The 25,626-nt window shown below is 35.9% G+C and overlaps 1 protein-coding gene across 3 annotated transcripts in view; it reads left to right on the top strand.

Annotated features, from left to right (window-relative positions):
- LOC133534748 (kinesin-like protein CG14535) overlaps positions 1-25,626 on the top strand; it is a 307,943-nt gene that overhangs the window by 269,640 nt on the left and 12,677 nt on the right. For all 3 annotated transcript variants that reach the window (XM_061874007.1, XM_061874008.1, XM_061874009.1), the window contains one exon: positions 20,261-20,467. In XM_061874007.1, coding sequence (XP_061729991.1) covers positions 20,261-20,467 — 207 coding nt within the window. The remainder of the gene's footprint in view (positions 1-20,260; positions 20,468-25,626) is intronic.

Below are 25,626 nucleotides of genomic sequence, written 5' to 3'. Positions count from 1 at the left end.
TGACTACGCGACGTTTGTCCAATTAATGCTATAAATACCTTCAGTCACCGCGAGTACCTAATAAGCATTACAATAACCGTATAGTAAGCTGATATACAATATTTCTGAACGCGAAACCGCCGTTAGTGGTTCACAGTCGATTAAACGGGATTTCTGAACAATTCCTGAGCTTTATTGTGAAATTGAACGTGATTTTGATTTGGGTACGTAAACATTAAAAAAGCGTCAATTTGTGCATCTAACAATCTTAGTGATAATCAGTAAAATAAATAAAGTTTTAATGATAATCCTTAATTAGATTCTAACCGTGCTGAAAGGTATGAATTTCAGCATTATGCATGTGATGTACTTAAATTTTGTAGTTGCAAATGACAACCGAACGTCACATTATATTGTGTTTATTTTGAAGCGGCTGTTTAACTGGTTGTATTTTGCACAATTTGTTACTACTCTTATATTATTTGTATCCCTTGACCCAAATATACATTGAAATGTAAACAAATCCGCAGTTTTCCGACACAATGGGAGGAAATTGTTTCTCAAAAGCTGACCTCTTTTAGAGACAGACCAATTCTCTCGCAGGCTGTGGAAATGGAGCAAAGTTCTATTGTAGAGGCCTTAGGTTTGATTCACTGACATTGTTGTTTTAATTTACAATGGGAATAACGGGTTGTTGATGGAAAAAGAGAACAGGTTTTTCTGTTGACTTTACGTGTACTACTTATGGTTAAAAGTAACTATCTGCAGATGTTCAATAAAAGTTAAACTATATTTTGAAATAACAATCTGAAATTGATTTTAGGTATGTCATAATGAATACTAAGAATAAGTTTTTGGCAAAAATTTAATTCTTGGTACAAGCTTTTGTCGCTGACTGTACTTTCTTGCCACAGGCAACTAATCACAACACCCAAAATACATTTAGGTTGCGTTGTTTCATCACAGAGTCCCTATGGCTACCTCCTGTCTCCATCATCTGACCTGCTCGATGGTACCATAATATTTCATTGTCACCCGACTTACATATGTCTGTAAATTTTCAGTTCAATCGGAAATCGAGAAATGGGTCCAATTTAGCTTCCAAGATTTGACCCAACTAACAAACTTATATACTAATAGGGCAAGTTAATAAGAAGCTTCTATTTAATCATAATCATAATCATAATCATAATCATCTTTATTTATAAAACCAATTTATACGTCAAATATACATTTTACATCTAGGTACATTATTCAACATTTATATTATTTTAATTAAGTAAGTAAGGTTTAAATTACAATCTGAAATTAATGTCATACCTAAGTACTAAAGAAAAAGTGACCTCACCCTCCAATCAAACCTCAGCCACTAGAGGGTTGGGTATGAGTTTATAATTCATAAAAACTAGTGTGATTACTTAAAAAAACACAAATCTAAATATTTTATATAATAATTTGATTTGTTCCCGAGTGGTTTTTAATTAGAATTTAAGCGAGACAGACTAACCTACCTCCTAATATATACGCAAATCGCATCGTCTTAACATTCCTTATAACATCAGGACTCAGTACTTCTAATTAACAATTTTCTCTTAGCCAACTATTCGCCTGTTTCAACTAGTAGCTGGTAAATCTGCCTTTCATTTACTTTGAAATAAACTAAAACCCCGACTGCAGGTGAGACACCAAAACGACTCTCAAGCACCGAATTACACGCTCGCTATTAGTTACATTAAAACAGTGGCGGACACGAAAACGCCATAACTATGCTTTATTTAAATTTATTGTTCTGCACTTTAATATAGCCGCTCTCCAGGGCCTGTGAACTTTGCGGCGGAGTTCACGAGCGAAACTAATAATGCGCGACTCGAAACGGCAGGCGTGTTTCTCTTATTGTTTACCGTTTTCGTGGCAAATGGTGTAAATGTGGGATATTACTTTGTATCCTGTTAAAGATATACAATTATTTTATATCAGAAATACTAACATGTGATTATTTTTTAACTATTCTACGTTTATCTAGGTAACCCTCATTTTTGATATTCATAAGTGTCATTACAATTAAATAATGATTTTACAATTCTTTGTACAGTCGGGTTATGTAGTTTTTTTTCACTCAGCATTTTTTGAAATAAATAAATATTACAGAACATTTATTATTTATCGTATGGCATATGTATGTCACTGGATTAAGTAGGTACATAGATAAACTTATAATTAGAATTTCGCCCTTCCCAGGTACGCGACCGCTTCTTCTGATAGGATCTTAAAATCATCTACATGGCCTGTGTATCTAGTAAGGGAGGGGGCATTCCAGAATGATGTGGTTGATGGTCTGGTCTGGGTGCCCGCAGTTACAGGCAGGAGAGGAGCTCCAGCCCCATTTGTACCAGTGGTGGCCGCAGTTGCCAACTCCTGTTCTTAAGCGGTTAAGAGCAGACCACACCCGGCGCGGTTCCAAATTACATTACATTAACAATTACAGAACATTATTATACAAATTGAAAATCCCACAGTAAGTTCAATAAGGTTTGTGTTGTAGGTACTTAGACAACGATATATATACTCCACGACCTCATCATCAGTTCCTTTATTAATAAATTCTAAGAGTCAGTTATTAATATTCCATGAAAGAAATTAAATCAGAATGCAGAAAATTCCATCTTTATGAAGCTGAAAAATATCAGACGCAATTCAAAATGAACTGGCGATTTGAAGTATAAGGTAATTACCAAGTAGCGGCCAGGTATGCCCAGGAGACTTACAATATGAATGCTTATCGTGAAACGTTACCTTTTGAAATTGTATGGGGTAGCCTTATGATTTTGTAATTATTTATTATAATTTTGTGACTATTTGGCCTGACATGAAATTTACATAATTATACACCAAAATAATAATTAATAAAAACATATTATCTTACTCATATACCTATTATAAATTCAAATATTATGTACTTGCTGACTAACCCGTTATGGATTTTTTTGGTACGGAATAAATATATTTATTAAGTATGTATAAGTAACTACCTATATAAGATTGGATGTTTGTGATCATCAACTACGAGTTGAAAGATAGAAGTGAAATTATACGTTTAGAGTGAGGTATGAAAATATAGGATTCTTTATTACGAAAATAATCACTTATGTCAATAGTTGAAAGGGGGCTAGTTAATACCAGAATGCTAGTGGGGGATGAGTGAGGTTAGAAGGTTCTAGTTATTATATAAAAGGAAACATTACTAATAACAACATTAAAAGTTTTAACATTTACATAATACAACCGCGGTTCTTATCTCACAGGCGCTCAACTTTACTATACAGTACCCCTAGTGTAAATTTAATCGACATCATAACGTGACGAACGCGTTTGCGTTAAGTCTCATTTTGTATAGGATTTTGAGTTTCCAAAACGTCCCGCTTGGCGCGCTCTTTCTAAATCCAATACAAAATGACAATAAACGCAAACGCGTACGTCACGTTTCGAAATCTAATTTATTTACACTAGGGGTACTGAACACTTCTTAACTACATCTTAAACTATTGCTAACGTTAAACTAATTCCATCCATACCGCCCTTACCACACAAGGCCTATTTACAAATAAAAGCAATCGAAAACTAGAACAATCATTAAGCGGTTCGCACACGACGCAGCACACACGTGCGGAAGATTTACGCTAAAAACTTGGCCCGTTATTAAGTTGGGCCGTATATCGTCGCGCGATGCGTTGACGCGCCTGTCGCGTAACGAGGTTGCTAGTACACTTGTAGACAAAAGTGATTGGACTCGTATGCTACGTACATTACGTACAGCGATTTTGGCAATCCTAAATTTTTGTAAAACGCGGTCTTCTAAAAACCTTTACCGGGAGACCAAGACCTTACTGAACTGTATAGCGTAAAATTGCAATCAAAGCTATACAATAATATTTTCTATGGGAACTAACTATATTGCTATCCGTAACAATATCTGTACCGTGACCTTTCTCATAAACACCTTACTTCCATTACAATTACAAACATGAATTTGGTAGAGAATTAATGTTTCTTACCAAGCAAGGCAAATGCTTGGCTGTTTTCCATACGACATTCGTGTCTCATTTAAGCCACGTATTCACTATAAACTTTTTTGTTTAGGAACACGATTTCGTAATGAGTACCGTAAATTCATAAAATTTCTGAGAAACATTGTTTATAAACAAAAATGTTTATAATGAGTACGTGGCCTAAAACTGAAATTAACATGGTTTTTGTTGTTTGTCATATATTTTATACCAATATTATTGTATCGAGTAAACCTATGGGAAAACAAGTAATTTGAGAGCTAAACGTTGTTGTGCGCGTCTGTACAAAATGAACAAACGTGAATGTTTTATGTACTAGCCGGGTGTTTGTCTCCGCTCAGACCACGAGCAGTATTTAGGGACGCGCAGTAGTAATTGACATATGTCACCCTTCTGCAAAAGATCACCCGTAAAACTGTTGACTGATAAAGAGCTATAGTTAGAAATGTCTAAAGACTGCGAAAATCACTATATAAAAGGGATTGCAACATTGTTCAAACAATTCAAGATTTTTTTGTAAAATGCTAATTTTACATTTACATAGCCAATGCACTTGCATATTACGCGTTCAGGTATACAGAAACACTACGGAACCACACCCCGTGATCGCTACATCTAGTCTAGACTTTAAAAATATTCTTAATAACCTACGAATGCAAGCGTGTAGATATCTAAAGTACGCAACTTAGTTATAAAACAAAAGTCAACTTATTTTGTAACTTCCCTTTGACGTGATGAATTTCCGAACAATAACTTTCTTTTCCACCATTGGTACATCTCGACAAATTAGGCCCTTTGCCGAAGTTTAGGTCCTTCCCGACTCGCGTCACGTATTTTTCTCAACGTGTGCAGCGAAGTTGTCAGAGTAGCAAGTAAGGGTGAAATAATTCTTGCAGAAGAAAAACTTGGCGACATGTTCACTTTGTGTCGGATAATGTATTTCATTGTTCATTTGTGTTCTAAATACGTTTCGTATTAGAATAAAGAAAAACAAACTTTGCTTCACAAAAGAGGTCAAGTTGTAAAACAAAAAAGTTTACTGTGTGATCATCTTGTTATCTATTTTAAAATCGTTCTTCAAGAAAAAGTAAAAGTATAAAATAGAGTGTATTTACACTTCTTTTCTAAGTAACACCTAATGTTGAAGTTTCTTCAAGCTTTCGGATTTGGGAGCTTAGTTCAGTTGCATCAGGTATGCAAGCGATACGCTAGTTCGCGGAACTAATTTGTCTTACGAATCTCCTTGAGCTCCCAACTGGAGTTTACCACGAAACCAACGTAATTATATTTATTCTAAGCGCTGGTTTGCAACTGATTCTAATTAGAATTACATATTATTTCTGCTGAAATAGACCAAAAACTTAATGTTAGTTTTCCCCGAAACTACATAATATTTTTTTCAAGTACACTAACAATATAACATCTTTTTTAAGTTGATTTTGAATGGATGAATTATGGTACGCAGAGTCAGAAGTTGGAGAGTGAAACCATCTAGTGATAAAAAAAAAGATTACTTTCATTTATGTGTCATAATAACTTAACTTTTTAAATCAATGTAATGCCAATGGCGTAGTAAATCTGAAAAGGTTTCATAGTGAGTCAGAAATCAAGTTGTTTGATAGTACTTACACATAAAGATGCTCAAATCATAAAATATACAAAAATAGTCTATTTCAGTGATTTTTTTAAAATCCTATGGCATTTGCCGGCATAACGTAAGTGAAGAAATTCAGTGGATTGCTAAAAGTTCAGACACTATTCTTGTCCCAAACACACTCTAGGTATGCCGCTAAAGTTCTAAAAAACAACTATTTTTGCGAGCCTATGATACCTACTCGTATAAACCGAGTCCACAATCTGGTAGAGGCCTCCAGTTTTAGAATCATTTCGAATTCTTCCCAAGGACTGCTTACTGCCAAGTACAACTTTGGCAGACAAACTAGGAGAAACTCGTGTGTTTTATTCGCAGTAAATAAAATAAGTATTACGGCCCACTATATTGTGTGAACACCGAATGACGATGTGTTTTATTAAACCCCTTTTCAGTACCTAAGTGTATTATGATATACCGCATGCCAAATATTGATCATATTTAAAATGGGTGTCATTTAATTGATCTGCAAAATATACCTATTTTGATGAAAAAAATTTATATTTGGTCAGCCAAAATGTATACTTGGTTAGCAACTTAATGTTAGCAAGTATTTGTTAACCTGTTCGCAATTAATGTCACACTGAGCTGCTCTAAATTGATTTGGCTGGCAATTCTGTTAAGCAATCCGCAAGAATTGGTTAGCTGAAAAATCAGTTGATCAGCAAATGTCTAACCAACCTAACCCACCCCCTTCCATAATCAGCAAATTTTTTAAACAAAAAGAATATTGGTTATCATTTGATTACTTCCCTTTCATTTTGTCCGTTATAAAACTTCACAAAATTCTTTGTTGAACCCTTTCATGGGTAAAATTTTACAATATGGTGCGTGTGGTGAGAGGTGAGGGGGACGGGACGCAACTGCGGCGGGGTGAATTGGTTGGATCTGGGTAGCTCCGGCGCTGTGGAAGAGCAGCCCTTCCGCCCTCGCGTGACGAAGCACGGTCACTACACTCAGCTCCGCAGCCTCGGCTCGCTGGTCGCCAGGCGACCAGCCTCAGCCGCTCGCATCGCTCGTTCCCGCGCTCCGTCACAGCGGGCGAGGGCGGGAGGGCAGCCTCCGTTTTCGCAATTTTCTCTAGGGGTAGGGCACATAAGACCACGTGGATAGTGGCGTTCTCTAATTCGGTTTTAAATGACCTTGACATTTTTCACGTGTCACGTGGGTTGATTTCGCTCCGCCTGCAACTCTGCCGCTTTTTCAAATCAAACGTTAGCCACCTTATGATATCAGATTGCCATTCCTTTAAACAAAACTAATTAAGCTGCTTAGAGACACGTTTTTTCTACCAACCAATTTTTAACCCTTGCTGGCCAAATAATAATTATGCAGCTCAACTATTTATTAAGCTGATAAATTTTAACAGAAGCAGATCACTATTGGTTATAATGTTGACCGTTTGTGAATTATTTGCTGAACAAGAGTTGAAGCTCGATTGTTCATAAAATTTTTGTATGCTGTCCAAATACTTTAATGGCTATTTTTTTGCAGATCAGTTTGAAAAATGGCTGATTATTTAATTACTTGCCATTTAAAATAGTGTTCGTGTTCATTTATTTAAATCTAAAATATAAAGAAACGAATTCAAATATGTAGTTAGGTTTTAAAAGCAACATACGGATTCGTCCACGTTACAAATAAATGCCACGATTCGAGATAAATTTAAAAGTGAAAAAGGCAAAACATTTGAGCGGACAGGGGAGTAAAGTGCCTCATTATGGCTCGATGGTGCTCGAAGGGCGTTCGGCAAAAAGTTAGCAAAGCCAGCTAGACAACGGCGGATCATTAAGCGAACGACTAAACTGGCAGAAACATTGATCCTGGAATGGAAACAATTTTTTGGCGACATTATTTAATTAGATGTAATGTGTATAAGAATGAAAAAGAAACATTAAAATATCAACATCTGCATTATATGATTTGCGTCACAAACAAAAAATATCAAATAGGTACCTTTATCATTATCAATAATTCGTTTATATAATACTTAGGTAATAGCCATCTAGTTCCTTTTATGATTTAGGGACCTAGCAATGATGATAATCGAAACTTACATAATGTACGGAAATAGTCACGTGACCTATATCGATTCTATTGGTTCGGCGTTTGTCGTTGTACGATTGTCATCTAGCTAAACGCCATATTCATAAGAACCTGTAGATCGTAAACTTTACTATAAAAGCAAATTGTTTAAACAGTGCGCACTGAAGACGAATTGTCACATTGGAGAAACATTTGTAAAAGTGTAGTATCATGCAGCAGGTCGGAGGGCCCCTAACTGTCACACAGTAAGTTTGAGAGCGATTACGTGACTAAGCGGAGCTTCTTCAACGCCACAAATTAAACAAGTTTTGAATTTCAACTCACTGTCGAGTTGCAAAAGTTAATTATTAGTTAAACGTTGTTTTGTCTAACGTTTCGAGTGTTTTTGTTAAAGCCTGTGGTGGTTGCTTTTATTAAACAATGTATAATCAATGTGGCAAAACGCAAACATGACGAGAAAGCATTGTTCTTCAAAGGCTTCAAATTAATATTAATATAATTTTTCAACTCTCCTATTCGGAAAGTTCACCTTTCATAGGCTGATAGTCGGGTGGAAAATTGCATTTCTCACCCTAGGGTAGGAAGTAATTTTTTTTATTTGTACTTCGAGCAACGGCTAACAGCCATATATGCCAGTTAGAAGCTCTCATATTAGCTTTCGCATTTCCAGACCAAGTATTATCGAAATTAAATGTTAATTGCATTGCATCATTCAAAATTATACTACAGATATAATAAACAATCCTTTCCCGTCGTATTATCTCGGAAACGTTCGTATTTGTCTTGCTACTTCAATCAACCTCAGTACTTTTTGTGCTGGGACTGACTGAAATAGCCTAACACGTTCGTGCGTTTCCGTGAAAATACGATGGGAAAGGATTATTCACTACATCTGTACTAGTATTTAATGTTTAAATGTATGAAATAAACATAAATATTTGTTAATACATAAATCAATATAGGTAAATGACGATGAATGTTTAAAATATTATCATTACATTACGTTCATTCATTCAGTTTCACTTTTTTTAAGGCGCGTGTACTTTAAGGCCGTTTAGGACAGATCCTAATTAAAGATTGGATTGTCTATGGTTTTAGAACTTTTTTCCGATCAAAATGTAAATGGCGCCAATTCCAGTCATAACCTATATTTCTCGTGTTTGACTTTCCTCATAGTCGAAATGAAAAATAGAGTGTTTAACTCGGATAAAAGTAACCATCTCACCCTCGAACTATTGGCGCTCTTACTTCGTTCGAGCGCCAAAATATCTCGGGTAATATGGTTCACTTTCCACCCTTGGTTAACAATCTACTATTATTACATTCTTGCAGACAATGTGCGGTTTAAAGAAAACCTGTTTTCTTTATTTTCTTATCAGATTGTCAGGGAATCGCTGCACCATATTTCCTTAAACCATCCATTCCCATTTCACTTTTCCATTAACTTTCATCATCGCCTTTACATTATATCACAAATCACGAGTCAAAGTTTAGAAAATTCTAAAACACCTGCCGACTATAAAGATTTCAAAGCATAATCTGTTTTAAAGTTGGCTCGATCATTAAAATCGCAAGTGTAGGAGATATGAAATAAGTTGTAAATTTAAATCACTAAGTCTAGCGAGTTGGGGAAGTTCGGGAACTTACTGCAAATTGGATTACTGTGGCGGGCTAGTTTGACAAGGCGCAAACTGCGCGCAGCTGCACGCGAGCTTAGATTCTGAAGTGTACGCAAACAAACTGGATATTTTCTTTTCAGCTTGTTCGCGAGAGCACTGAGTCTCTCCCAATACTATAAAGTGGAAAATGTCTTACCCAGACAAACTTTAACTCTGACCCAGTTTAAAAAACTGAATTTGGTTTTTTAATCAGTCAAAGCCTGGAAGTTCGTGTGTTTTTGTGGCAATAATTAGTAGTGTTTTAGCTTAATACCTAAGTCATTTTAATAAGTTCTGTTCTAAAATGTTATCCAGGACAAAGTAACGTGTTATGTCCGTATTAAATTGATAGAATGTTAATATAAAGTTTATTTAAGTATTTTTTCGGCTGAAAGACATTGCCTTCTTAGTGGCCTTCCCTTCGTACCTGCAATACTTATTTACCGTTGCTCGGCTCGCACGGCTACGATGCGTCTCACCCAGCAACAATTCAGTCGAGAGTCGTTTTTATTTCACAGTTTATGAGATCGTTTGCGGCGATTCCTCCCTGGATTTACCGCCACTATCAATTCCACTGCACGGCTAAACAGCCGACATTTCGCAATGTCCTATTGGACTTAATTTTCTACAATTGCTTTAGAGTTCGAGTCGGCGGCTGAATAAAATTTTAATTGAATTTTACCCCTTCTGAGATATAATTAAATTTGTATCATCCGCATTTTTCTGCAGCTAAGCACTTTTGTAACTATATATTTTTGAATTTTATTCTTAAAATATTTATTTTCTTGTATAATTATAAAGTAAAACAACACGATAAAATATAGTGTACAACAATTAATAGTAAATTGACCTTTATCTGGACAGATATATCTCATAATTTATAACATCCTTCCATCATCATGAATTATTGTATGAGTATGTTGTTGTTATGCGAAGTTCTACAAGTTTATTTAAATTGTATTTGTAGCGACATGAATCTCACCGGCTGTTACCATGGACGCAGTGTCGACTTAAGCTTATTCGTTGTGTGATCAGGTTCACGTTTCACGTGTTTATTAAACTCGAGTTGCAAAGTGTCCTTATATCGTAGGGTAACTTGCTTCTAGGACGCTCATCTTTAAGGCCTATGATTTATGTGCCATACCGAGTCCCAAATCGAGAAAAGTTATACATTACTTATTTTGGTGTAAAAAGATAGCAGTCGATAGGAAAATTGTTTAAAAAAATTGTTTCCCGAATTGCACGTGTGTGCGCGTCACTTCGTTATAATTTCAATGTAGGTACCCGAAAAATTGTATAAGTATGTATACCTACCTTTACTATCTTCGACAGCTCAATAAGACTAATAAAATGGGTAGGTACTATAAAACTACCGTTTAACTGAGGCAGACGGAGCTACTTACTGGTCGAGAGCTTGGGTGTATGAATCAGATTAGATTATTATGTTAGATAAGTAAGTCAAAATGTAATATATACACCGGGTTTTTATTTGTTTTCCGTTAATTTCAAGGGTGCATTATTGAGCTAAAATTAACCAACTTTCTCAAGACACCGGTATTCTAATTAACTCCATTTCGGAGATAATCAATAATTTATTTTTATCTTATAAGGCCCTCACGAGCGTATACACTTGCCTTAGGGCCTGTTTAGATATTGATTAGTGTTTTGTACGAGGGTGTACATTTGCTACTAAACGTAATTACTATCTCGGACGATTGATGTTCGAAATGACATTGATGTGTCATAGTTTTCATTTGTTTGGTTTAATTATATGTAATGCCCGTGTTACAACAACGCTATATGCAACATTTAATAACTTTTTATAAAAAAATATATTTTGAAAATTAACTTTGCCATTTAGTTTCCCCTCAACGTACTTACCCATACCCCGGAGTTAACGGAATTCAATAAAAACATGGTGTTTAAAAGTTTTAGACCAAAAACTCAGCCACCTTCTATTAGGATATCACCGCGCAACTTTTTTACTAACCGCCTAAAATTATTATATAGTGATAAACCTAGAAGAACCAAATAGAAAATATATACGGCATGTACAATTCGAAATAACAAAAACTCACATACAAGAAATTGAACCAAGGACGACCAGCTGCGTAGGCAGCAAAACTAGTCATCAAATTTAAAATACACAACTTCCTTTCAGGATATCCATGTTTTATTTCGAGTTCGCATTACTGGAGATAAACGCCCTTGCCGAGACAGCCCGAACTCGTGTTTGGTTTGAGTCTGCCTCCCCTTTGATAATTTTCACCTGCCCCCTCACGAATTTATACCGGCTGAGATAGCATCTCTGCCGGAAGAATTCGGGTTTGATTTAAAGGACCCTGTGCTGCTAGAAGTGCCAAATATTTAAAGTCTAATATTATCATACTATCATAAGTCATTGTGAACATAGAACAATAGTACTAGTTATGTTCGTACATTATTATGATTAATATGTGAATACGTATTTAGTTCGAGTTAGGACAAATTCTATCCATATATTTCAAATAACATTTATAACTCATCGAGGTTCCAAAAAAGTTGTAAATAATTGGTGAGATCACTATTTTTTATTTGAAAGAGTGATGATGATTGTGATTTTTTAAATTTTCTTCTTCATATTAATAGCATTATCATCATTTAATCTACATACATTAGACATATATTTATTCAAAATACATAGAATAACTAAACAAGCCTCCGTTAAGTTACTCTAGACAATAAAATAGAGATGTTTAATTCGCTACTCCTTCCAGTATCTGAACATCATTCACCCCTATATAGGGGAGAAGTGTCGTTTACAATATTACGATGTTAACCGCTTACGGCGATTTACATAATTCATCCTGCCCTCTATTAAACGTATGCTCTGATTTAATATCTAACCTCAATTGGTCGTCTAAAACGGGAAGCTTTCGCGAAGATTGCGGTTAATTTTGATAATAAAATATTGTATGTATTATGAAATTAATATGGCTACCAAAGGAAGAGATAGATATGAGAAGGAACACCTTTTTTTAATCTACTTAAATAATACTCATCCTATGGAAAAATGACACTAAGGCAGCAGCCCCATTCAGCGCAGTGGCAGAAAATACATGCCACAAGCTACGGCTTAGCGGTAGGTAATTTTTTTTATTTTATTGACAATAACAATATACATAATGGATATATACAGATGATTACTATAACTAGCCTATATCTAAAATAGGCCCTTGAGGCATTGGACCAAGGATTAAAAATTAGTTTATGATAATGGTTAAACGTAGGCAACCCACAAAGCCTCCATATACTAATATATCTATTGACGATTATAAAGCAAACATATAGACGTCAATACGAGTAATTGAGTTAGATAATAATTAAAATTAATATTAATAATTAAATTAATTATTAATAATTGATAATAATTTTTGGACCCGGGTACGTCCAAAAACTACGTCCAAAAGAGAGGTATGGGCATTGTGAATGTCATCTCACTTTTTGTGGTAGGGCACAGCACAGCGGATGTCATTCCCGATCTAGAGCAGAGCCCAACTGGGGAAGTACCTCCACCTTACAGAAAACCACAGCCAAATAACACTAGACCCTACAGTGTTGTGTTCCTGCCGGTGAGTAAGGTTGCCAGAGCTCAACGAGGGAGGGAGGGGTTTAGGGTCGGTAACGAGCATGTAACTCCTCTGGATTTGCAGGCGTATATAGGCTACGAAGACTGCTTACCATCAGGCGGGCCGTATGCTTGTTTGCCACCGACGTAGTATAAAAAATAATAATAAACAAGACTTCGTTTTTTGTTTTTTGCACGCAAGATTGACAGAAACCTACACTCACCTCGGACTGTTCATATGAAGTCCAACCAACCAACGAATGATGTCGCATAAATGACATAAGGCAACTTGCAAGAAGTATCTAATGCCTTGCAATATCTTCCAGTGGCGTCACACATAACAATGACGCAGTGACAAAGCATACATTATTCATACCAGGATAATCTCGTCCCCTCTCGTGGGACGGAAGAACGTAAGTCACTCGTTTGTATGAAGCGGTGGTTCATTTTGAGAACCATAAAATCTACCGTTTGAAATAGAATGTGATACGTAGCATGTAATTCTAACCTCTGGTGGTAGTATTATATTCTGTTTAACTTTGATTACTTACAATAAATTTTTAATTTTTATTTTTATCTATTTTATTGTAGGCACCATTCTTCATTGCGTGGCAGAGACAAGATAATAAATACTATCAATACTATCATATTTTCTGTCAGAAAACGTTGTATGATGTTATATAACAGCCAATGTAGCCACGCTTTAAAGCCACTTAGTCACTATAAACAAATTTGTTTATAAACGGTGTTTAAATAAAGTTTTCCAATAAATGTATGGTACTCATTATAAAATATTGTTTATTAACCTAGTTTATAAACAAAACTGTTTATAGTGAACACGTGGCTTAAAACCTGCTAGCAAGTGACCTATGTAACTAACGAACATCCCAGTTTATTGTTTTGATTACTTACTATTTATTTTTGCTATGTTTATACAGTTAAAACAACCTGTGTTTTACCCGAAACCTGAAGTAAAAATAAAAACAGTTAAGAAATAATAAAACCAACTCGCGTGCTGTGTATGTCATAAATTTGGCAAAACTCATAAATGGTACTATATAGGCGGTGCAAGCGATATTTCGCAGCTCATTCCGCCTACCCCTGTGTCCGCAGGTGACACTCCTTTATTGCTCCTATACTCCTAAACTGCGTGATGCTGAGATTTCATAACACATTCGGAGAGTTTCCTTATGCAAGCGAATTAAATCCCTATATCGTAGAAAGATTTAATTTAATATTTAATACTATACTTCAAATAGATTCAATTCAAATTGCCAAATAGTTGTAGGTACATAATGATGGTATAGGTATTATGCGTCAATCACTCGAGTATATTTTAAAAGTAGATAACTGATGCGACTTAATATGGTGTCCCATCAGTAGACGATTTTATGCCGACGTGCTAAAGAATACAATACTTAAATGGACTCTCAACGACTGATTTTACGACGCAAAAAGTACAAGCCGTAAAACAACGCATAAACAGGCCTTGAAAGCCTTTTCACAAAACGAAGACCGTAAGGTTTACATAAAGGTAAATATCTCGGGGCTGTCGGTAAATCGACGCAAACTGCGCCTGGCCGATAAACTTCGCGCCGAAAAACTCTCATTTCGTCAACAAACTCGTCTCGAATCTATCATAAAAAAAGAATATTTTATGAGAGCTCAGAAGCAAAGGCACGTTTTCGATATTTTGAAGGATAACCTGACAAACAAGCCCGGGATTTATATCAGAGATCTGGTTTCATGCTTTTCTTACTGTACAATTAATCAACATTTATAAGATTTTGCTAAATATTAAAGTTATGTTAGTTTGTGAAATTTAAATGACAAACGTTAGTTCGGTTTAAATGATTAATATTTATGTCTACACAGTAAGATATTACACCTCCTTAATTATATTAAACGCAGATTTAAAGATTACCACAATTACAAATGATAATAAATACACGACTCAATATATATTTTTTGTATGAAATGTTTTTGTCGAGTTATCCTTACACAACATAAAAATATAATACTTATTTTAATAAATCCAAAACAACCGCGTCATAATCCGTATCATTGACTTCCCAAGTTTGTTATATAAATTTCTCAGTTTAGCACATTCGAGGCGCCGAACGGTTCATTATCTTGTTTAATTTTCCACTTCGTCGCCCGCGCATCTCCGCTGCACCTTAGGCTTTGGCCCAATTTTCCGGAAATTTAAATTTTGCCTCAACTCGCTTCGGCGGATTCGAGCATAACTGAACAAGGGCGCGAGTTCCCCTTACGTTTGGGTGTCTGGTTATTGTAATTTCAAATCATAGGTATGCTGTAAAAGATCATCTGTGGTAGCCGGAATTATTATAGGGGTGAAGAAATAAATGGAAATGTAGAGAGTGAAAGGATTTCGATGTAGTCAACACAACTTGCCTTCATTAGGTACTCGAAGAGACAAAGTGATTGAGATAAGAATATAGGTCAAAATAGGTAGTAAATAGCCGTAGTTATTCAATGGTGTCTTTTAATACTACTTACGTACTGTTTTCTAGTTATAAGATCTATTGTATACCTAATCCTAGGGTTGCTACTAATGAATTATGAATTAATTAATAGACTAACTGTGACAGGGTTTTTCACGTTTAACAACAAGGCATTCAAGTCTAATCTAATCCTACAATATTAGCTGTACTTATTGAGAATGATTTCTTTACATAATTATAATATAATATGCATACCATAGCATAGTTGGTGACTATTTGAATCTATGTACAGCACAAGTATCGCACTGATAACAAGAATATTCATCGGGCCTAAAATGATCGCGCTTTTACGCGTGGCTATTATTTTCTAATAATAACAATCGCTACAGTGTTATCACTGAACAGGTAGTATCTATACATTATTGGAAAGGTGGCATTGTCGACAAAAGCCAAAGAAACGTCATTTTAAATCTAATTGTTAAAAAAAGGAACATGGCTGCTTGACGCGCCATTTAGCTTGTTGGCGAAGAGATTTGTTTTTATTTTTGTATTTTCCTCAACTCCCTTGGCAGTTTGTCATTTTCTATGGAATAATTTAACATCTACATAGCATGTAATGAATTTGACCTGATGTATAAATTTTTGAGATTGAGGGTGACAATTGAAATTATTTTCTTAGAATAGAGAGGGACAAATAAATATCAGATCTTACCAAAAGAGTCGGCAAAATTTTGGTACGATTGAATCTCAAAAATTTTACGACAACTTTTTTCATATTTTTATCCAACCCCTACCCTATTAACTGAGAAGGTTTCCTTAGTTGGTTTTATAATATGATGTGACCAAACTGTGTCAGGTTAATATGATAGGTATAGTAAAAACTGGACAAGGGCATGTCTGGCCCTGCTTAGTACGAGTATAGGGTTCCATAGTTACCCTTTTATCACATTAGGCTAGGTAAGTCTAATATACATTACAAAGTAATAGGGAGTGCCTTCGCAACGCTTATACGTATAAGTACGTCTTTTTACTAAGAAGGGAAAACTTTTTGTAAAAACGGTTTAATGATCATGTTCGCTATAATTTGCGTTGTAAGTATTTATTAAGCTTTACTTTCATGTCATGATTAATTCATATTTTTCAAATTCATACAATTCATATTCACGGACATGGCGAAACTACAAGCCTAGGGTTGCTACAGATAGTTGACTACCGAAATAAGTTTAAAAGAAATAGGCTTATGAACAGGTATCCTGAACTGGTAATATAACTTAAGAGGGAAGTATACCGCGTGATCGTCCATACAAAAACAGAAAATGTTTTCCATTCTCCATGATTTTTTTGTATGTTATTGACAGAATGAAAACTTAGGTTTATAAGTTTTCCTTTTTTTCAAAATTTGCCAAAAAGAAAATCCTTTTTTTTAGCGAAACCTATAAACCAAAATATATTATGCTGAAGCGATCGACATCAAAATCAAAGTGATTTGTTAAAGTTTAGTTAGTGAAAACCGTTTTCTCCCGAAATGGAATTTCGTAGAAAAATTACCGTTATTTCGTTAGATTCGAAAAGGTATTCTTCCCTCTTAATTATCCTTACATCACATAATTACTAACCTTCAAAAATCTATCCTCAATTAGTCTTCAAAACATCCGACGATAAAATAAAATTGAAGTTACGAGTATATCTACGCTACAGTCACTTAAGTCAGTACTGAAAGGCACTTTGTCAAATAATGCAGACTTTGTTTGATCTGAGGTATACCCTATCCACTACTTTTACACTATAAATTATTTTGACAACGTCTCTTTTGTGCTTTGTTAGCCAGCTTTAGTTTTTATTAAATGGTGTTAGAATACAAATTCGCTTGTTGGTATAAAGGCCGTTAAACACGAGTGGCGCGTGCGACCAAGCGATATCAGGCAGACGACCGTGCGTCAGTCAGGATTTATGGATTTACTCATCAACGGCTGATACATAGTCAGACGGTTGAACAGCGAACTTAATGTGCTAACGAGAATATTTAAATTTGTTTCAGTCTAATCTTATCATAATGGTGTTAAAATTGCAGCTTATTTTGTGTTTCATCGTAACTGCTGCAGTATTGCGGCGAACGTTGTCTAAATGTAATCTCCTTGGCAAAAGCAACTAAAAACGTAGGTCAAGATGAAACAAAAATCACCAAGCACCTTTAAAACAACTGAATTATAAATGAAAATAAAGGGACTTATTGCAATAAAAAACTGAGCCGTCAAAAAATCGCTTTCAATTAGCAAGAGGATTTAAATTCAATGGAGCGTTTGATTCGCCGGCGGCCGGGAGCGGACGCCTCTAAGCCGCTGACGGCGCCGTGTGGATGCAGCTTTACAATGACAGCTCGTGCCATTATTTGAGATCGCACTGGCCATTGGTATTCATACCTACAGTCAATATACAAAGATTGGTAATCTGAGTAATCTCTTACAAAACGAGCAATTACGACCACTAGTTATATGCCGTGTAATTTTTGTTTTGGTTTGTAATTTATTTAGCCATTGTTATAAGAAAACAAAAAATGATAGTTGTTATTCTAATAGAGTCAGACCAAGATAAGTTGGCAGCGGTTTTGACAGCCCATACAGTGCAAGCGTTATTTTAAAACGTCAAACTTCTATGAAATTATGATGTTTACTTAACACTTGCACAGGCTGGGCTAGCAAAATCACTGACAACTTGGCTTGGTTTGACTTTATCAGTTTATTTACAAAGAGTACTTTAAAAAAAAGTTTAAATGTATGTGAAAGCAATATGCTTCAAATAATTCATATAATGAATTAAATCCAAAATGTAAGTTTAAAGTAATTTACATTGGTAGATGAAAGATAAGTGTAGACTCGCACATGTTGTCAACTTGTTCCAAGTAATTCAACTCAACTTATTAGTTAGATGCCAGTTAGCACAGTAGCGGCGCGACCCGCGAATCACGCGTCGAGTAATTACTATCAAATTAATTACGACACGATCTCGACTTGAATCGCTAAGTGACTTAGTGGATTAGTGGCGCCTTCGATTACATGTTGGCGTATATCCAGATACACATAAATAACCCTTAACCGCGGCTCGTAAATTCATTGACGGTTTAATTAGCTTACCTCGTTATGCGTGAGCGTGACCAGGAGTATTTGCTTGGCAAATTCAGCAAAAGTGAATATTAGGGTACCTACCCCCTTATTCATAAAATCTAGCCATCTTTATTAGATTCGATACGTTATTGAATAACGCCACTACATAGTCTCCGTCTATGATGGAAAAATTTTGTGGTATGTTTTATATAAATCTTTCACTGGAATCTCCCATTGTCTCTTTCCCACGTATGGGCGAAGCATGTGCGTTTTTGCACGCTTACGTTGGCAGGTAAGTTCCTATTTTGCATCAATTTATTATTTTCATATTATGGGCATGGCATTTAAGTATAAATTTAAAATTAATGAAGAAGCGCAAATGGGTGATTATGTATTTTCTGAAAAGGACACAGATTATAAGTTATTCTATTTTCAAAGTCAACAGTAAAGTTGTACTCAGCTCACTACACAATGTAATCTAGGTACTTAACAACAGTCGATAAATGGGAGTAGAAACACAATTATTTTATTATTTATAAATACCTAAACTATTTTACACAAACACCGAAACAAGGCAAAAAAATTAGCTTGTCAAATAACGCTTTTATAGTTTTCAAGAATTGATTGATGAATGATGATTAAATATTACAGTATTCTTTATATCTAGAATACTGTCATATTAAATTGATAAGTATATAAACATAATAGATATAAGATGTATCGAAATAAGTTTGAAAATGGTGACCTTGTAATAGCAATTACCAATAAATTATGTCGATGTCTATGTCTATTTTATGATGCAGTTTTATATTTAACTTTCCAAAGCAATTCAAAGTATTTTGATGGCTGCCTAAGTCTACGTTAAACGAACCGTATTCAAATAAGGATGCTTTGAAGAGATGCTGCGTTCCGATTCGCACGTTATTTACTTATTATGATACACTATTTGAGAAGGGTAAACGTTTCAGGTATTTCTGACATTGATAGTTAAGCTTTATTAATAATCTAAAGGCCGATCAGACCGCAAACATAAAGGACGTGCAAAAACTGCCTAGGGTATTGAACCTATCTGCTTCTACAGCATCATTTGGCGCAATCAACAACCATACATACAATCCCCGGTAGCACCACCGCCACACCAGCGGGTATAACTCAGTGTAATAATAAGGAATGATAATTCTTTGTTATAAGACGGAGGGTGCAAAGGCACGCAGACCTTAGGGAAATATTTGCCAACGCGTTCAAATATTGGTTCCGTGGGGCTCACGCACGCTTGTCAGCCCTATGTGGGTCACGAGACCCCATTTATTAGTTTACAATACAAGATAAAATACTTTTATTACATTTTTACACGGACTAAAAGAAAAACAAACGCCTCTTAAAATGAAAAGAAATGTCTCCATACTACTTTCGGGCTCAGTATGCGGCAGAAAATAATTTGATGATTTATGTAAGAACTTTACATCTATGTATCTAACAGTGCATTATTATTTTTATTTTGTATATACCTAATTAGTACAAACCTTAAATATGGATAATTTCGATAATTTACTAACTATTTACGTAACTGTTTACCTATAGGTACCTAGTTGTTATATTAATGTTCAAATATTTTAGTCTTGTAATAGGTACACCATTCAAATGTAACCATATTATTCATTTACCAGAAAAATATTTATTTTGTTTCAGGTGAAAGTGATGCTTCGCGTCGGCGCCTCGGGCGAAGGTCCCTTCACGAGTGGCACCCAAACGTTCTCCTTGGACAAACGCAAGAAACAAGTGAGCCTCTGCGAGAACACCACCGGCGCCGCCGCCGCCCCCGAGGACAGAAAGGTCGGCGTGGCCGCGCCCAAGATGTTCGCGTTTGATGCGATCTTCTCCCAGGATGACTCACAGGTAAAGTTTAACCTTGATAGACAAGTCTAAGAAATAAGTACACCTCTGCGATAAAACCACCAGCGCCGTCACCGCCCCCGAAGACAGGAAGATCGGCGTGACCGCACCGATCTTCCTGTCTCCGAATATGATTCAGAGGTAATTGACTACGACAAAGAAACAAGTCAGCCTCTGCCATGCAGTATTCCACGCGGCCTTCAAATAATAATAATAATATAATAATAATTCAGCCTATATACGTCCCACTGCTGGGCACAGGCCTCCTCTCATGCGCGAAAGGGCTTGGGCTATAGTCCCCACGCTAGCCCAATGCGGATTGAGGACTTCACATACACCTTTGAATTTCTTCGCAGATGTATGCAGGTTTCCTCACGATGTTTTCCTTCACCGAAAAGCTAGTGGTAATTATCAAATGATATTTCGTACATAAGTTCCGAAAAACTCATAGGTACGAGCCAGGATTTGAACCCGCGACCTCCGGATTGAAAGTCGGACGTCATATCCACTCGGCCACCACCGCTTTTTTTATCTAAAAAAAATGGTCTAATTTTCGCTTCAAAATCTAAAAAAAATGGTGTGGTCTCGGCAGAGACATATATTTGATTGATGGGATTAAATCTTACAATACATTACAAAATCATTACTTTAGATATTAATCCATTGCCAACCTTCTCCCGAATGACAGACGACTCTGGGCATCCGAAATCAGCAACAGTATTTTCAACACACTTGCTCAAAACGACGTTTTTATTCCACCGATTTTTGGCTCATAATCCTAGATATTAAACACGCGTGCTTTTTCAGTATATTATAACACTCGTGCTTTTTCATTATACTATCCGACTGAGTTAAGAAGGTAACTGATTGCTAATAATATGCATGGAAATGGAGACTTCTTAATTTGGTCGAGTAATACATTTTTTTTAAACCAACTACATAGGTTTCAAATGTTACTTCAAAGAGGTTTTATACCACCAAACATAATTTATAGATTAAATTATCTTGTAAATTACATTAATGACTAAACATGACATTTCATCGATTTGATATCCATCCGTCGAATAGAAATACGAAAATATTAGCTTTATTACATTTTTTAAATTGGCTGTGTGTCGATTTCGTTCGCGCCTTTGCCTTGTGCACGCATTGGAATCGTGCGTAAAAAAATAATAATGCGTCAGCCATTTTCCGTATTTGTCATAATATTGGAATAGTTTTGCATGTTTTTAGTTTATATATTGACGAAAATGCCATTTTCGAGCATTGGAAATGAAGAACACATAAAATTGACGCTGCCAGTAATACTAATAGAGGCAAGAGCCGAGAAAGATAGCCTTTTTTCATCAAAATCGGGTGAAAAATAAGTGGCGGCATATGAAACTTTTATTCAGTGGAAAACGTGTTGGTAGCTTACTTCACTGAACTGGCGAATAAGTGCCTACAAGGCCAGCACGTTTTGGTGCAATTATTCGATGTTAAAACTGTAATCCACCATTTTGAAAATTGTACTTTTACTGTTTTGACAAAAAAGTTTTGTTTTTTCCTCGCAAGTGTGTGCATTGGTCATTACCTACATCGGCTTTCTTATTGCACAATATCGCCTCGTGTGTAATAAGCAACTTAGCACAATTGTATCATAATGTACTATTATGAATTGAAACAAGTATGAATATATAAAACAACATTTTCCAGCTACAATAATTACCGCGCCCTCTTTTATAAACCGTTTTAAGGTAGTTAAATACCAACACATTACGTATTATAATGTATTCCAGCACATTGTCACATTTTATATTAGGTTTAAAAACTCGTTTGCCCTTCTCATAACAGAACTAAGCTCCCCAATTTAACCGAGGATTGGCAATTGATCCCGCGCGATGGTGCTAGTTTACTTTCCGCAAACTAAATTACTGCAGGTAAGTCGACATTTCGTTTCACGACCTTTTCAAAAATGTATCTCTCAACGTTTCGCGCCCGGCGTCAACTTTATCAGGTAAGTATCTTTTCATGTATTTGGAGATAAAATTAAATTACTTTAGGTATTCCGTTGCTCGAGGATAAATAAAAATGTCATGAACTACGAAGTATTTATGCAACTTCTTATACTAACTCCTGCATTTTTATTATCTTATTTGGAATGTTCGCAGATGAATAGTAACACATTACCATGATAAACGTGTATTCTAAAAAACCAGTAGCTTTGTGAAATAAGATATTATGATACCTATTATTTAGGCACAGAAAACGAGCAAAGTTTAAAATTGCGAGGAACCGCTGTAATCAAATGGTAAGAGCTTCCAAGTGTAAACACGTATTTGAAAATATTGCCTCTTCATCTCCGGCTAACACCTGGAAATGTCTAAAAAACGCTGGGAATTGGAAATTCATGCAACAAAACAAGTTCTCTATCATCTGTCTCGCTGGATGATATCAATTCCCACTTCGCTAAGTCTCCTTCTTCTTTGGACCACACAACTAAAAGTCAAAGCATTTCTTGTATTAATGCCCTGCCATGTCCTTCCAAATTTCAATTTTCTTTCTGTCCTGCTACTGATCATGAGGGTAGTAAGGTAATCATGACAATCAAATCAGGCGCGGTTGGTTCGTTGGTTGTGACAAAATAAGCAGAGTGATGATTGTCCACATCTTGGATTGCATGTTACCGATTGTCACGCATATTGTCAACTTGTCCATGCGTTCTGGTATCTTTCCAGGTTTGTGGCGAAATACTTACGTCATTCCACTGCCGAAAGTCTCAAATCCTTCCGCACTAAAAGATTTTCGCTCTATCTTGATACTCCCATTTTTGTCAAAGGTCTTGGAAGCGATTGTTCATAGGAAACTGTCTGCTCATATCTTCAATAACTGTCTTCTCTCACCAGTACACAATCAGGTTTTCGTTGTGCCCATAGCACGTCTACTGCATTACTAAAGGTTATTGAGGATGTGAGGCAGGGTATGGAGTCTTCACAATTAACTGTGCTTATTCTGGTAGACTTTTCGAATGCATTTAATGCCGTTAACCACGAGCTCTTACTTACCACCTTGAAATACCTGAATATCTCGTCAACAGTGGCCGAGTGGTTTGCTTCTTATTTGCAAGGTCGTCACCAGGCTATTCGAGCTGATGAGTACCATCTCTGACTGGTGTGAGCTTTCTTCTGGCGTTCCTCAGGGCGGTATTTTGTCTCCTCTTCTTTTCTCTGTGTTTATAAACTTAATTACTGATCGAATCAAATGCTCGTATCACCTGTACGTCGACGATCTGCAACTTTACATCCAAGCAAGCTCAAGTACCTTAGATCAAGCAATCCAGAAAATAAATAATGACCTAGAAAGCATATCTGCGTGGTCTCGCAACTTTGGGATTTCTGTCAAGCCCAACAAGTGTCAGGCTATTATACTGGGTAGCCCACGTCTGCTGTCCTCACTTGACATCACGCTCTTAGATCCGATTAAATTCGAAAATAATGAAGTTCCGTTTCAGTCTGACCTGAAAAACCTTGGACTGATTGTTGACAGTGGTTTGACATGGACCTCCCAGTTAGCACAAAAACTCTCCTTATTCAGACATTGGTGTTGCCTGTGATTGATTATGCAGATGTGTGTTACTGTAATATTAGCCAGGACTTACTCAACAAGGCTAGTGAATAGTTGTATTAGGTTTATATTTGGGCTGCGTAACTACGATCATTTATCGGCCTCCCGCCGCAAATTGAACTGGCTTCCCATCCGTGAACGCAGGTCACTAAGAATTCTTTGCACCCTTTATTCTATATTGTTTGATCCGGCTGCTCCCGAGTATCTTAAGTCTAAATTTAATTTTGTAGCACCACGTCCCGGTTGCGAGTTGCGTACGTCTCGAAGTCAGAAACTAACTATTCCCCATCACCGCACGGGCTTTATTTCCAACTCCTTCACCCTTCAGGTAATTCGCCTTTAGAATGATCTCCCTCTACCCTTAAGGCAAGCACATAGCAAATGTTCTTTTAAAAACCAGTTATGTACCTAAGCACCTCTTTAACTCGCTCAAAGTTAATAAATGATCCGCATGTTACTTGTATAATTGTACATAATACATCATATATATTTATTTGTATATATGTATGTATTTTGTGTGTAAGTGTATAAATAGAATATTGTTATATTGTTTAGAATAACTTGATTTGTGTTTCATATTTCCTCTCGTTGTGTACAATCCTGCACTAACTGCTAGTTTCTGTTTGACCCAATGGTTGACTGGTAGAGAATGCCGTAAGGCATTAAGGCTGCCATTTGTAAAATTTTATATCATGCAATAAAGTTTAAATAAATAAATAAAATAAAGTTTATATGGAATCTCTATACAAAGTGTTACACTTTATTTGCTAAGTATATAATGATAGGCAGTTGGTAATTATGACATAGGTATAAATGCATACATAATTTTTATAGTTAGATTTCTTATAAGTACTGGGTTGGGCAGATTCTGTGTTATATTTTAAGATATATCCTTTTTAAAATAATCGTGTGTATGGCGTTTCATTGAGGGACATAACAGTGGACAAATTAGCCGTACAGCGATTTCAAAGTGCATCGGCTGTCATGGTATGGGGTGCGCTATCGCCTAGAAGCAAGTATAAGGAGACCTCACGTGTATTTTTCTACAGTGAACGAAACTAAGAAAAACATCCACCACGTGAGATGTATAGATTTATCTTCACTGCGCACTTCAAAATAGTGAGTCTATTTTACGAAAATAACATCACATTCATAACGAAAATAGAAAAAATAAACAAGGTCAAATGAAAAAAAAAAATACACGTGAGGTTATGTGGGGGAGGGAGGAGTAGTCAAGAACCTCACCAAATATCACCAAGGGGGAGAGGGTCAAAAAGTAGTCGAAAAAACCTCGCGTGATTTGTGCACAAGCCCTTATCTCCAAAATAGAGTTATTTAGAATACCGTTTTCTTTGAGAAAGTTGCATTGAATTTAAGCTCACCGTGTATGTTCCGCTAACGTTCAATTTTAAACCACCACATAGCATAGCTCCGTCAAAAATGTCTACACGAGAGCTTGGAATACGAAATGCCTACATTGTTAAGCCATACATCGTTCGGATTTTAGCAAGTTTTGCGTCCTTACAAAATTCCACCATTGTATAAAAAAATTCCTATAA

Source organism: Cydia pomonella, chromosome 2 (genome assembly GCF_033807575.1).
Source record: "Cydia pomonella isolate Wapato2018A chromosome 2, ilCydPomo1, whole genome shotgun sequence".
Lineage (NCBI taxonomy): Eukaryota > Metazoa > Arthropoda > Insecta > Lepidoptera > Tortricidae > Cydia > Cydia pomonella.
This window is presented reverse-complemented; position numbering and strand designations above follow the sequence as displayed.